This window comes from Hylobates moloch, unplaced genomic scaffold (genome assembly GCF_009828535.3).
Source record: "Hylobates moloch isolate HMO894 unplaced genomic scaffold, HMol_V3 SCAFFOLD_15, whole genome shotgun sequence".
Taxonomy (NCBI): domain Eukaryota; kingdom Metazoa; phylum Chordata; class Mammalia; order Primates; family Hylobatidae; genus Hylobates; species Hylobates moloch.
In genome coordinates, this window is record NW_026652290.1 from 63,540,350 (window position 1) to 63,553,004 (window position 12,655).

At 40.9% G+C, this 12,655-nt stretch overlaps 1 protein-coding gene across 3 annotated transcripts in view; it reads left to right on the forward strand.

Moving 5' to 3' along the window:
- USP34 (ubiquitin specific peptidase 34) overlaps nucleotides 1-12,655 on the forward strand; it is a 297,846-nt gene that overhangs the window by 78,393 nt on the left and 206,798 nt on the right. For all 3 annotated transcript variants that reach the window (XM_032176545.2, XM_032176542.2, XM_032176541.2), the window contains exons 4-5: nucleotides 6,321-6,371; nucleotides 6,563-6,712. In XM_032176545.2, coding sequence (XP_032032436.1) covers nucleotides 6,321-6,371; nucleotides 6,563-6,712 — 201 coding nt within the window. The remainder of the gene's footprint in view (nucleotides 1-6,320; nucleotides 6,372-6,562; nucleotides 6,713-12,655) is intronic.

Below are 12,655 nucleotides of genomic sequence, written 5' to 3' on the forward strand. Positions count from 1 at the left end.
CCTGAATAATTATGTGTAATTCTGTGAAATGAGATATTGCTCTAGTGTTGTTAAATTTTTTTCTAAGTGTAGGGAAAAAGATTATAAAAATGATAGAAAGGGGCCGGGCGCAGTGGCTCATGCCTGTAATCCTAGCACTTTGGGAGGCCGAGGCAGGTGGATCACAAGGTCAGGAGATCAAGACCATCCTGGCTAACACGGTGAAACCCCGTCTCTACTAAAAATACAAAAAAAAAAAGTTAATGGGGCGTGGTGGTGGATGCCTGTAGTCCCAGCTACTCTGGAGGCTGAGGCAGGAGAATGGCATGAACCCGGGAGGCGGAGCTTGCAGTGAGCCGAGATCGCGCCACTGCACTCCAGCCTAGGTGACAGAGTGAGACTCTGTCTCAAAAAAAAAACAAAAGAGCCAGGTACAGTGGCTCACACCTGTAATCCCAGCATTTTTGGAAGCCAAGGCAAGAGGACCACTTGAGGCCAGGAGTTCAAGTCTAGGCTGGGCAACACAGCAGGAGCTCATCTTTACAAAAGAAAAAAATTAACTGGGTGTAGTGGTACACGCCTGTAGTCCCAGCTACTTGGGAGGCTGAGGCAGAAGGATCACTTGAGCCAGGAGTTCAAGGCTGCAGTGAGCTAGGATCATGCCTCTGCATGACAGAGTGGGACCCTATCTTTAAAAAAAGTAGAAAGGAGAGAAACCACTGCATTTATGTTAAATATATGTATGGTATAATCAAACAGATTAAATATATACATGAAGGTTTTATTTTTTATTTATTTTTTTTGAGACAGTCTCGCTTGGTCACCAGGCTAGAGTGCAGTGGCGCGATCTCGGCTCATTGCAACCTCTGCCTCCTGGGTTCAAGCGATTCTCCTGCCTTAGCCTCCCAAGTAGCTGGGACTACGGGCGTGCACCTACAACGCCCAGCTAATTTTTGTATTTTTAGTAGAGACAGGGTTTCACCATGTTGGCCACGATGGTCTTGATCTCTTGATCTTGTGACCTGCCAGCCTCGGCCTCCCAAAGTGCTGGGATTACAGGTGTGAGCTACCGCACCTGGCCTTATTTTTTAATTTTTGAATCAGGGTCTTTCTCTGTCACCCAGACTGGAGGAGTACACTGGCACAATTATGATTGACTGTAGCCTTGAACTCCTGGGCTCAAGTAACCCTTCAGCTTCAGTGAACTAAGTAGCTGGGAGTACAAGTGCATGCCACCATGCCTAGCTAGTTTTTCAATTTTTTTGAGGAGGCAGGGTCTCGCTGTGTTGCCTGGGCTGGCTTTGAACTCCTGGCTTTGGGCAATCCTTTTGCCTCAGCCTCCCAAAGTACTGGGATTATAAGATGAGCCACCACGCCCAGTCAATTTAGTATTTTTTAGAATAATACCAATGTTGTACAGTTATCACTACTAATTCCAACATTACTGAGTTCCTTTTAAGCAAAAATTTTGAGACATTGAGTTCTTCATGGTTTGGTCATGGAGCAACATTTTCTTAATTTACATAGAATTGCCTTTCCTCTGGCCGGGCGCGGTGGCTCACGTCTGTAATCCCAGCACTTTGGGAGGCTGAGGCGGGCGGATCACAAGGTCAGGAGGTTGAGACCATCCTGGCTAACACAGTGAAACCCCATCTCTACTAAAAATACAAAAAATTAGCCGGGCGTGGTGGTGGGTACCTGTAGTCCCAGCTACTGGGGAGGCTGAGGCGGGAGAATGGCGTGAACTGGGGAGGCGGAGCTTGTAGTGAGCCGAGATGGCGCCACTGCACTCCAGCCTGGGCAACAACAGAGCGAGACTCCGTCTCCAAAAAAATAAAAAAATAAAAAAATTGCCTTTCCTCTATAGTTACTCATTTATTTCTGTTTTCTCTTTTAAAATAACCAAATTTCTCTGTTATAAATAGGATGGGATCAACTCATGTAGTAAATGGGAGGTTTTTGAGGAAAGCAAATGCAAGATTTTAAAAATCATTGATAAGTTTATTAAGGCCTTTCTCAGTGATTACCTAAAATAAGAACTTTTGAAAAATACTGTTAATACAGCTTTTTTTTTTTTTTTTGGAGACAGTGTCTCGCACTGTTGCCGAGGCTGGAGTGCAGTGGCGTGATCTCAGCTCACTACAAGCTCTGCCTCCCCGGTTCACGCCATTCACCAGCCACAGCCTCCCAAGTAGCTGGGATTACAGGCATCCGCCACCACACCTGGCTAATTTTTTTGTATTTTTAGTAGAGAAGGGGTTTCACTGTGTTGGCCAGGGTGGTCTCCAACTCCTGGCCTCGTGATCCGTCTGCCTCAGCCTCCCAAAGTGCTGGGATTACAGGCGTGAGCCACTGTGCCTGGGGCCATTAATTCGTCTTTTAATGAGACTTCCTGATGTTGTTCTTAGTGTTTTTTTAACCTATAGATCTGTGTTAATTTTTTATATACTACTTAAAAAATGAGATTATAACATTTTAGGATACTAGCTTTAGGTATTCAGATTAGAAATAGAGTGGCAAAACAGTTCCCCTGAATCACCAAAATAGATGTAATCAAATCTGAGTAACACTGCATACCAGGATAGAACTCGATTTTTTTTTTTTTGAGACGGAGTTTTGATCCTGTTGCCCAGGCTGGAGTGCGGTGGCATGATATCGGCTCACTGCAATCTCCGCCTCCCGGGATTCAAGCAATTCTCAGGAGGCTTCACCCTCCTGAGTAGCTGGGATTACAGGCATGCGCCACCGCACCCAGCTAATTTTTGTAGTTTTAGTAGAGACCATGTTAGGCTGGTCTTGAACTCCTGACCTCGTGATCCACCCACCTAGGCCTCCCAAAGTGTTGGGATTACAGGCATGAGCCACTGCACCGGCCGTTAGGAGATTTTTTAACTGTGTCCATGTTAGGCACTAGAAATCTTGGCTCTAAGATTCTAGCATGGTTCACCTGGTCCATGATTCTGTATTTAACAATACCACAATAGGTCTTAAATTCTGGACTTTTTGAAGACCATGAAAAAGTTTGTTGAGACTAACATAAAGCTTCACCTCTGGCCCCGGTTGTCATAGCTAGGAGTGGATTTAGAAGGTTTAGTAAACAGAGAATTGATTTCTCTAAGGATGTTTTTTGTTTATTTTGAAATGTTCTGAGTTCTGTATGATTGCTTTCAATCAATGGTTTTCAGACTATTTCAGCAGTGTAACTTAAATATCTAAAATAGGTGATGGCAATGATGAATGGGTTTCTTTGGTAGCTTTTTTCAGATGAAAGTTTCTGGCTAGCTTTCTGATCATAAAAGCAGTATTTTCTTTCTCCTCCCTCTTTCTCCTTCCCTTTCTCCCTCCCCCCCCCTTTCCCGTCGTTCCCCCACTTTCCCTTCGTTCCCCAACTTTCCCTTCATTCCCCCACTTTCCCCTCCTCCCTTCCCCTCCTTCTCCCTTCCCCTTTCACCCCCCTTCTCTCCCTCTCTTTCTGTCTTCCCCCACCTCTCTCCTTTTTCACCAGGTCTCACTTTGTCACTCATGTTAGGGTGCGGTGGCATGAACATGGCTCATTGCAGCCTAGACCTCCCAAGTTCATGCAGTCCTCCCGCCTCAGCCTCCTGAGTATCTGGGACGACAGACATGCACCACCATGCCTGGCTAATTTTTAAAAATTTTTAATAGAGATTGGGTCTCACCCGTGAGTACCAGGCTAGTCTTGAACTCCTGGGTTCAAGCAATCAGCCTCCCACAGTGCTGGGATTATAGGTGTGAGCCACTGCACCCAACCTAAAAGCAATCTTTTTTTTGGAGATGGAGTCTCGCTCTGTTGCCCAAGCTAGAGTGCATTGGTGCAATCTCAGCTCACTGCAACCCCCCCACCCCCGCCCTCCTGGGTTCAAGTGATTCTTGTGCCTCAGCCTGCTGAGCAGCTGGGATTACAGGCGTGCGCTATCACCCCTGGTTAATTTTTCTTTTTTTTTCTTTGAGATGGAGTCTTGCTCTGTCGCCCAGACTGGAGTTCAGTGGCACTATCTCAGCTCACTGCAGCCTCTGTCTCCTGGGTTCAAGCATTTCTACTGCCTCAGCCTCCCGAGGAGCTGGGACTACAGGTGTGCGTCACCATGCCCAGCTAATTTTTGTATTTTTAATAGAGATGGGGTTTCACTGTGTTGGCCAGGATGGTCTTGATCTCCTGACGTCATGATCCGCCCACCTCGGCCTCCGAAAGTGCTGGGATTACAGGTGTGAGTCATTGCACACAGCCAGTTTTTGTATTTTTAGTAGAGACGCGATTTCACCACGTTGGCCAGGCTGGTTTTGAACTCCTGACCTGAAGTGATTCGCCGGCCTCGCCCTCCCAAAGTGCTGGGATTCTAAGTGTGAGCCACTGGGCCTGGTCAAAAGCAGTCTTTTCAGTGTGATTTTTTTTTTTTTTTTTTTTTTTTAGATGGAGCCTCATTTTGTCTCCCAGGCTGGAGTGCAGTGGTGCAATCATGGCTCACTGCAACCTCCGCCTCCTGGATTCAAGCAATTCTCCTGCCTAAGCCTCTCAAGTAGCTGGGATTACAGGTGCCTACCATCACACCTGGCTAATTTTTGTATTTTTAGTAGAGACAGAGTTTCAGTATGTTGGCGAGACTGGTCTAGAACTCCTGACCTCAAGTGATCTGCCCACCTTGGCCTCCCAAAGTGCTGGGATTACATACGTGAGCCACCATGCCGGGCCTCATTGTGAAAAATTAAATGCAGAATATACAAAATACAGACTTTGAAAGGCCTTTGAACTTCTCTTTTTTCTTCATTCTCTTCTCAAAAAAGTTCAGATGTTTCCAAACGTAAAAATTATGAACATCAGATCATGATCATAAATTTTGTTTCAGAAATGTAACAGGTGTTTTGTCTGTATGTAAGATTCTACCTTATTTTCAGACAGCGTTTTAAAGATGTAACCATAAAAATCACTTGATTAAAGTATACAGTTTATTTTCTGTAGATTTACAGAGTTGTGCAACCATCATCACATTCTAATTTTAGAGTATTTCCATCATCCCCCAAAGATCCCTCATACCTGTTTCACCTTATTATTTTTAAGAGTTAGGACTGGGCGAGGTGGCTTATGCCTGTAATTCCAGCAGGCCGAGGCGGGCGGATCACGAGGTCAGGAGATCGAGACCATCCTGGCCAACATGGTCAAACCCCGTCTCTACTAAAAATACAAAAAATTAGCCAGGCATGGTGGTGGGCGCCTGTAGTCCCAGCTACTGTGGAGGCTGAGGCAGGAGAATGGCGTGAACACGGGAGGCAGAGCTTGCAGTGATCCGAGATCGTGCTGCTGCATTCCATCCTGGGCGACAGTGCGAGACTCCGTCTAAAAAAAAAAAAAAAAAATTTAGCTGGAATGGTTATGCCACCATTCATTTAGCGTCAAATTGATGGATGTCAGTTGTTTCTAATTGTGGGTTAATGAGCATCGTTAACGCTTATATTTTCCAGTACTACCATGATTAGTTCCTTAGGACAAAAAGCTAGAAGAATTGCTGGGTCAAAGGCAATGTGTATTTTAAATATTGATGAATATTGCCAAATTGCCTTCCAAAAAGTTCATACGAACTTACCCTCACCAACAATGGATAACTGTGCTTTTAGGCAGTTTAAATCTTATGCAATGAAAGCACGTTGTGTAACGTTTCAGTATACCTCTAGGGAATTCCAGAGCAGTTTCAGAAATCATGAAAAAGTTTGTTGAGAAACTTTGCAAAACTCAAAAACCACTTAACTATAATGTATTTTTATCAGAATTACCTTGAGTTTTATTTTAAACTTTTTTTTTTTTTTTTTGAGACAGTTTTGCTCTGTCACCCAGGGTGGAGTGCAATGGCATGATTTCAGCTCACTGCAACCTCTACCTCCCAGGTTCAAGCCATTCTCATGCCTCAGCCTCCTGAGTATTACAGGTGCCCGCCACCACACTGACAACTTTTTTATTTTTAGTAGAGACAAGGTTTTGTACCATGTTGGTCAGGCTGATCTTGAACTCCTGACCTCAGGTGATCCACCCGCCTCAGCCTCCCAAAGTGCTGGGATTTTAAACATTGATTTTTTTAAGGCAAGATTACTTAATGTTTAATAAGGCAAAATAGTGTGTAGTATGTACTGTGGAATGGTTTCTATTTAAAGAAGGAAAAAAATACACCTTAGAGCTGATTCATATTGGCTTCAGTTAGGAGTATCACTGCTTATCAGGAGTAATTACAAAATAATCTGTTTATTCAGTTTTTATAAAATCAGTCTTTTATAGAATTGTATTTTTTAAAGATTAGTAGTTGTAACCTAATTTTACTTTTTTTTTTAATTAGGATATATCAACTCAAGAAAGTAACATATTAGGGGCATTCTGTGATATGAATGTAAGTGTTTACCTTTTTTATTCTGTTATGGAAGATTTTATTTTTATTTCTATATTTTTAACAAAGCCTCATCCATATGTTTTATTATTTATGTCTTTTGAGTTTCTCATCAGTATCTTTCCAGTATTGCTGATAAGATAAAAATCATTCGTACGTTTTCAAATAATGACATGTTTTCTTTATTTTCCCAGGATGTAGAAGTACCATTGCATTTGCTTCGTTATGTATGTTTGTTTTGTGGGAAAAATGGCCTTTCTCTCATGAAGGATTGCTTTGAATATGGAACTCCTGAAACTTTGCCATTTCTTATAGCACATGCATTTATTACAGTTGTGTCTAATGTAAGTATTGTTTTGAATTGATCTTAATTTTGGGAGCAATGTCTAGCATATCAGTAACATGAATTTTATGCTCTGAAAAGGAAGGTTTTGAATGATTTGCATGTATAATTTTTTTTGATTTTGACAAAATGAGTACAGAAACGTATTAATGATCTTTATTATTAAGATTAGAATTTGAATAAAATTAAAAGTTACCTATTTTAAAGCCAAAAGGGGTCATGGCTGTAATTATCTATTTTATCTAAAATAGATAGGTGACTGCATAAAACTTTTGCTAATTTTCATTTTTTAACTTTTATTATTTATTTACTTTTTTTTTTTGAGAGAGGGTCTCACTCTGTTGTCTAGGCTGTAGCTTCGACCTCCTGGGCTCGGGTGATCCTCCCACCTCACCCTCCTGAGTAGCTGGGACTAGAGGTGTGCACCACCGTGCCTGGCTGAATTTTTGTACTTTTTTTAGAGACAGAGTTTTACCATGTTGCCCAGACCATTTTAAACTTGCTCTGCCTGGGATTCTGTCCTGGGAAATTTTTGACTTTGTAGGTTATTGGTTACTTTAAATGATGCTTGCCTAGGTTACTATTATAGTATGCCTGAATTCACTTACACATGAAGATGTAACATTTCTTCTTGCCTTTGAAAATAAGGTAATTCTTCTGTATCCTGTGAATGTCAGTTTACTGTGAAGCACAGTGGGTATGGAAAGAAAGATACTTTTATTTATTTATTTTTTTGAGACGGAGTCTCGCTCTGTCCCCCAGGCTGGAGTGCAGTGATGCAGTCTCAGCTCACTGCACCCATCTGCCTCCTGGGTTCGTGATTCTTCTGCCTCAGCCTCCCGAGTAGCTGGGACTACAGGCACGAACCACCATGCCCGGCTAATTTCTGTATTTTTAGTACATGTTGGCCAGGCTGGTCTCAAACTCCTGACTTCATGATCCACCCACCTTGGCCTCCCAAAGTGCTGAGATTACAGGCGTGAGCCACCGCGCCCGGCCCGGAAAGAGATACTTTTAAATACCTGTATATTAAAATTCATCCTTTGATAACCTATTCTGGTCATCATTTAAAAAATTGGTAAAGCAAAAGTTCAGTGTACCTTTACCAAACCCTGAAATCTTGTGTAATGGAATTACCTTAATTAATAGCTAATATCAGATATTTAAATTATCTATAAAATAAAAATATTGGGTGAAAAGTGACCCAACCAAATATTTTGTTGCATTGTTTCCAATGCTGTGTGCTTTGCAGTGATGCGGTACATTGGAAACAGCACTGACATTACTAAAATTGGTAATAAATGATTATTGTCAAGGTCATTTTTAGTTAAAAAATTCCATGCATTCTGATAGGTTGAAAATATTACATATAGTAGTAGTGTAGCATGTAGGTTAATAATGTAGCCTTTTTTTTTTTTCTTTTTTTTAGACGGAGTCTGGCTCTGTTGTCCAGGCTGGAGTGCAGTGGCATGATCTTGGCTCACTGCAACCTCTGTCTCCCAGATTTAAGCAATTCTCCTGCCTTAGCCTCCCGAGTAGTTGGGACTACAGGCATATGCCACCACCCCTGGTTAATTTTTGTATTTTTAGTAGAGATCGGGTTTCACCATGTTGGTTAGACTGGTCTCAAACTCCTAACCTCAGGTGATCCTCCTGCCTCAGCCTCCTAAAGTGCTGGGATTACAGGTGTGAGCCACGGTGCGTGATCTGAGCCTTAATTTTTTTAGTTTGCAAAATGGGAATGATGGTGGTATCCATCTACTTTAGAGGATTGTTGTGAGGTTTAAAATGAGAATGAAAGATTTTAAGCTCACAGTGTTGCACTTGACATATTAAGTATGTAGTAACTGGTGGCTTTTACTAACTTCGGTTGTTACTAAATACTTAAGTGATCCTGTTATTCTGATTGAACTTATTTGTTTGATAGGAAGTTTTATGTACTTTGGCATTCTCTTGAGAGAAAATATCTCAATGTAGTTAACTGAAATGCTGGGATACCGTTTTTATTTTACACTGTGGTAATTTTGGAGAGGGCATATAATTTTGAAACACCAAATTATCAAAGGGTTTACTTAATCAGGAATATTACATAAACCTGGATTAAACTGTGTCTTGAATTTATTTGTACAAATTCTTGGTTAACAGTCTAGTATGGAAAGCTTGTTAAAGACTTTATTACTATATCTTTAAAAGTTATTGTTTACAGGGTTTTTTATTCCTTATTTTATCTGGTTTTTTTGAGACAAGAGTCTCACTCCATCACCCAGGCTAGAGTGCAGTGGCACTGTCTTGGCTCACTGCAGCATCCACCTCCTGGGTTCAAACAATTGTCCTGCCTCAGCCTCCCTAGTAGCTAGGATAACTAGTGCATGCTACCACACCCAGCTAATTTTTCTATTTTTAGTAGACACGGGGTTTTGCCATGTTGTCCAGGCTGGTCTCGAACTCCTAACCTCCCGTGATCCACCCACCTCGGCCTCCCAAAGTGCTGGGATTACAGGCTTGAGCCACCACACCTGGCCTTTGTTTTGTTTTTGTTTTTGCTTTTGCTTTGAAAGAGAGGTCTGCTGTGCGGTAGCATAATAGCAGCTCACTGCAGCCTTGACCTCCCAGGCTCAAGCAAACCTCCCATGTCAGCCTCCCAAGTACCTGGGACTAAAGGTGCATGTCACCATGCCTGGCTAAATTAAAAATTGTTTTTGTAGAGATGGGGTTACACTGTTGCCCAACCCGTGAAGTTATCCTTTACTAAATAGAAAGGTTTAGGCTTAGATTCTGTTTTATCTTTCTCTTCAGCCCTTTTATGACTGCTAATTGGTGGGCTATTGTCAATCTGCATAGTTTTCTTTATCTTGCAACTCAACTGAGGCCATTAAAGCAAAGTTATACTATTTAAATTAATGTATTTTTTGAACACCATAATACTATAATACTATATAATCTGTGTTTATTAATTTTCTGAGAATAATAACTCAATGGAGTAACTCTTTAATTGGCATCTTTTCCTTATAAAAAATATTGTAGATTGGCTCTCTGCAAGCTAATTTCTTTTATATGGTTAATATTCTAGTGTACATTAAGAGCTTAGAGTTCTTTTTGTAATCAAGCTTACTACAGAAGCTGTGCTTTATTTATTTCATAATAATTTCTTCTAGTGGTTCATTGTATAAACCCTGATCATTTTTGTATGTCCATTCCTTTTCTTGCGAAGTGAGCAGCTTGTTTAACCATGGTGTTTTGGCTTCAATATGGTGAGGTCTGTATTTGGGAATCTCTAAATTTCACAGGAATGAGTAGAACATAGTATTAGATTTTAGGGCAGCCCTTTGTAAAGAAAATAAAATAACTCATAAATAACTTTTGTGGCAGGACAGATATGGACTGACGTTACTGAATACCTCTCACGCCATTCTCCTGCCTCAGCCTCCCGAGTAGCTGGGACTACAGGTGCCTGCCACCGCGCCCAGCTAATTTTTTGTATTTTTAGTAGAGACGGGGTTTAACTGTGTTAGCCAGGATGGTCTCGATCTCCTGACCTCGTGATCCGCCCGTCTCGGCCTCCCAAAGTGCTAGGATTACAGGCATGAGCCACTGCGCCCGGCCTTACTGAATACCTCTTTTTCTCAGTTTATTATACTAAATCACACATTCAGAAGAGAACATGTTTATAGCATTTCCTGGGACTCAGGAAATGATCCCATTCTGTTTATCTTCTAGGATGATTTCCTCCTCACTTGAAGAAAAAGCTATATATTTATTTTGAGACTGGCTAATTTTTGTGTTTTTGGTAGAGACAGTGTTTCACCATGTTCCCCAGGCTGGTCTTGAACTCCTGGGCTCAAATGATCCGCCCGCCTTGGCCTCCTAAAGTGCTGGGATTACAGGTGTGTGCCACTGCACCTGGCTGATTTCCTCACGCTTACTGAGGCAAGGTAACTTTGTCAGATGGTGAGTGTTTTTATTGATTGATTGATTGATTTTTTTTTGAGATAGAGTCTCTCTCTGTCACCAGGCTGGAGTGCAGTGGTATGATCCCTGCTCACCGTGGCCTCCGCCTCCCAGGTTGAAGCGATTCTCCTGCCTCAGCTTCCCGAGTAGCTGGGACTACAGGCACGCACCACCATGCCTAGCTAACTTTTGTGTTTTTAGTAGAGATGGGGTTTCACCATGTTGGCCAGGATGGTCTCAATCTCTTGACCTTGTGATGCCCCCACCTCAGCCTCCCAGAGTGCTGGGATTACAGGTGTGAGCCACCACGCCTGGCTGGTGAGTGTCTTTTTCAGAACCTGAATCTAGAATCCTGAAATTGCATCTGAGGAAAACTCACTCTGCTCTGGGTTTGAATTATCAACAAAGAAAGGAAATTCTTACCTTATCAGATTAAGGTTCAAATCTGATAATAACATCAAGCCCATACATTTATTTCAATCTCAAAAACTTTAGCAGATTCTTAACCAGAACTTCAGCAGTTCTTAACTAGCTGAGTTTTAGGAGATTTCTCAGTTTGCACAAATATTATTCCACCTATTATATGGATCCGTTCTTTAATAACAGTTGCACCCACAAGAAAACAACAAAGATCTTTATGTAGTTTTCTTACTTTGCAAATGCAGCTCTTTATGTAGTTTTCTTGCTTTGCAATTGCAGCTTACTAACATTTAACACAGCTTAGAGAAATAGAACTTGGAGGCACACACGTTTCTCCACTGAGACCCAAATGGAAGTTAATCTCATTTTGTTGAGTTACACATGGTTTTAGCTTACAGTATCCTTCCTCAGCCCTCAGCTCTTTGCCTGAGTTTGTCATCTCATACATAACACCTTTTATTAATTTATAAAGAATCCAATAGAGACAAGGGGTTTATTTTATTATGGAGGAGAAAGAAGTGCAAATGAGGATTAATAAAAGAACTTCACACAAAATATGCTTTAGTCAAAGGTACAAGCTTGCAGGGCTTAAGTAACATATAGGGGAACACAATAACAATTTCTGAATGTTCAGTGTCCTAAGACTGCTTTTTACAAATATACTGGCAAAGACTGTTTAATATCAGAAACTAGGGTAGGATTACATATTTTTTGATATCTCTCTACTAGATAGGAGAATAGGAAATTAAGTTTTCATGATGCCACTTTGTCAGAACTAGGTTTGATGCAGAACGCTGTTTTTCTGCAGTTACAGGGAGCAAGGTACTTTTTTTTTTTCTTTTTTTCCCTATTTCTGAGAGTTTTAACGTAGGTTAAAAGGTTAGGAGGGCTGCTAGAATTCTATTAGCACTAAGCAGGGGGTGGGGCGAAGGAAACCTGGAAAGCTGAAAACTTAAAAAATGATAAAGGACACACTGTAGGATTAATAGCATATGGAATTTGGTTTTTATGATGTTGGGATCTATAGTAGTGTTAAAGAATGCTGATTTTTATAATGATAGAATCCTAGGTTTGAATTGTACCTCTGTTGCATAGTACGTAATTTTGTTTTCATTACTTTTATAAGCATTACTTTTCTCATTTATCACAATGGGAATATTAAGGACTTAGTAAATGGTAGCTCTTTCTTGTATTAAAATTTTTTCTTGTATTGATATTTTTCTTCATTTGCTATTTTTAATTGAAATTTTTACTCACTTGTGTCTGTGTATTCTAAAATAAAAGATATAACTATGCCCTCTGATGTATCTTGTATAAAATAGGATTTTTAACGTTTTGTTAAAATTTGAAAAATAACATTCATGAAGAAACGTACACAAAGTGATAACGTGGCTCAGTGATTTATCAAAGCAAATATTTGTTTAACCATCACTCAAACCAAGAAACAGAACATTGTCAACTCCCCAGAAGCCTACCTTATGAGTCCTCAGGGCCACTAACTATTCCATCTCTTCTCCTTTAAAAATAAACACAATTCATACTTTAAGGCTGATCATTCTGCTTTTTTTAAAAAAAG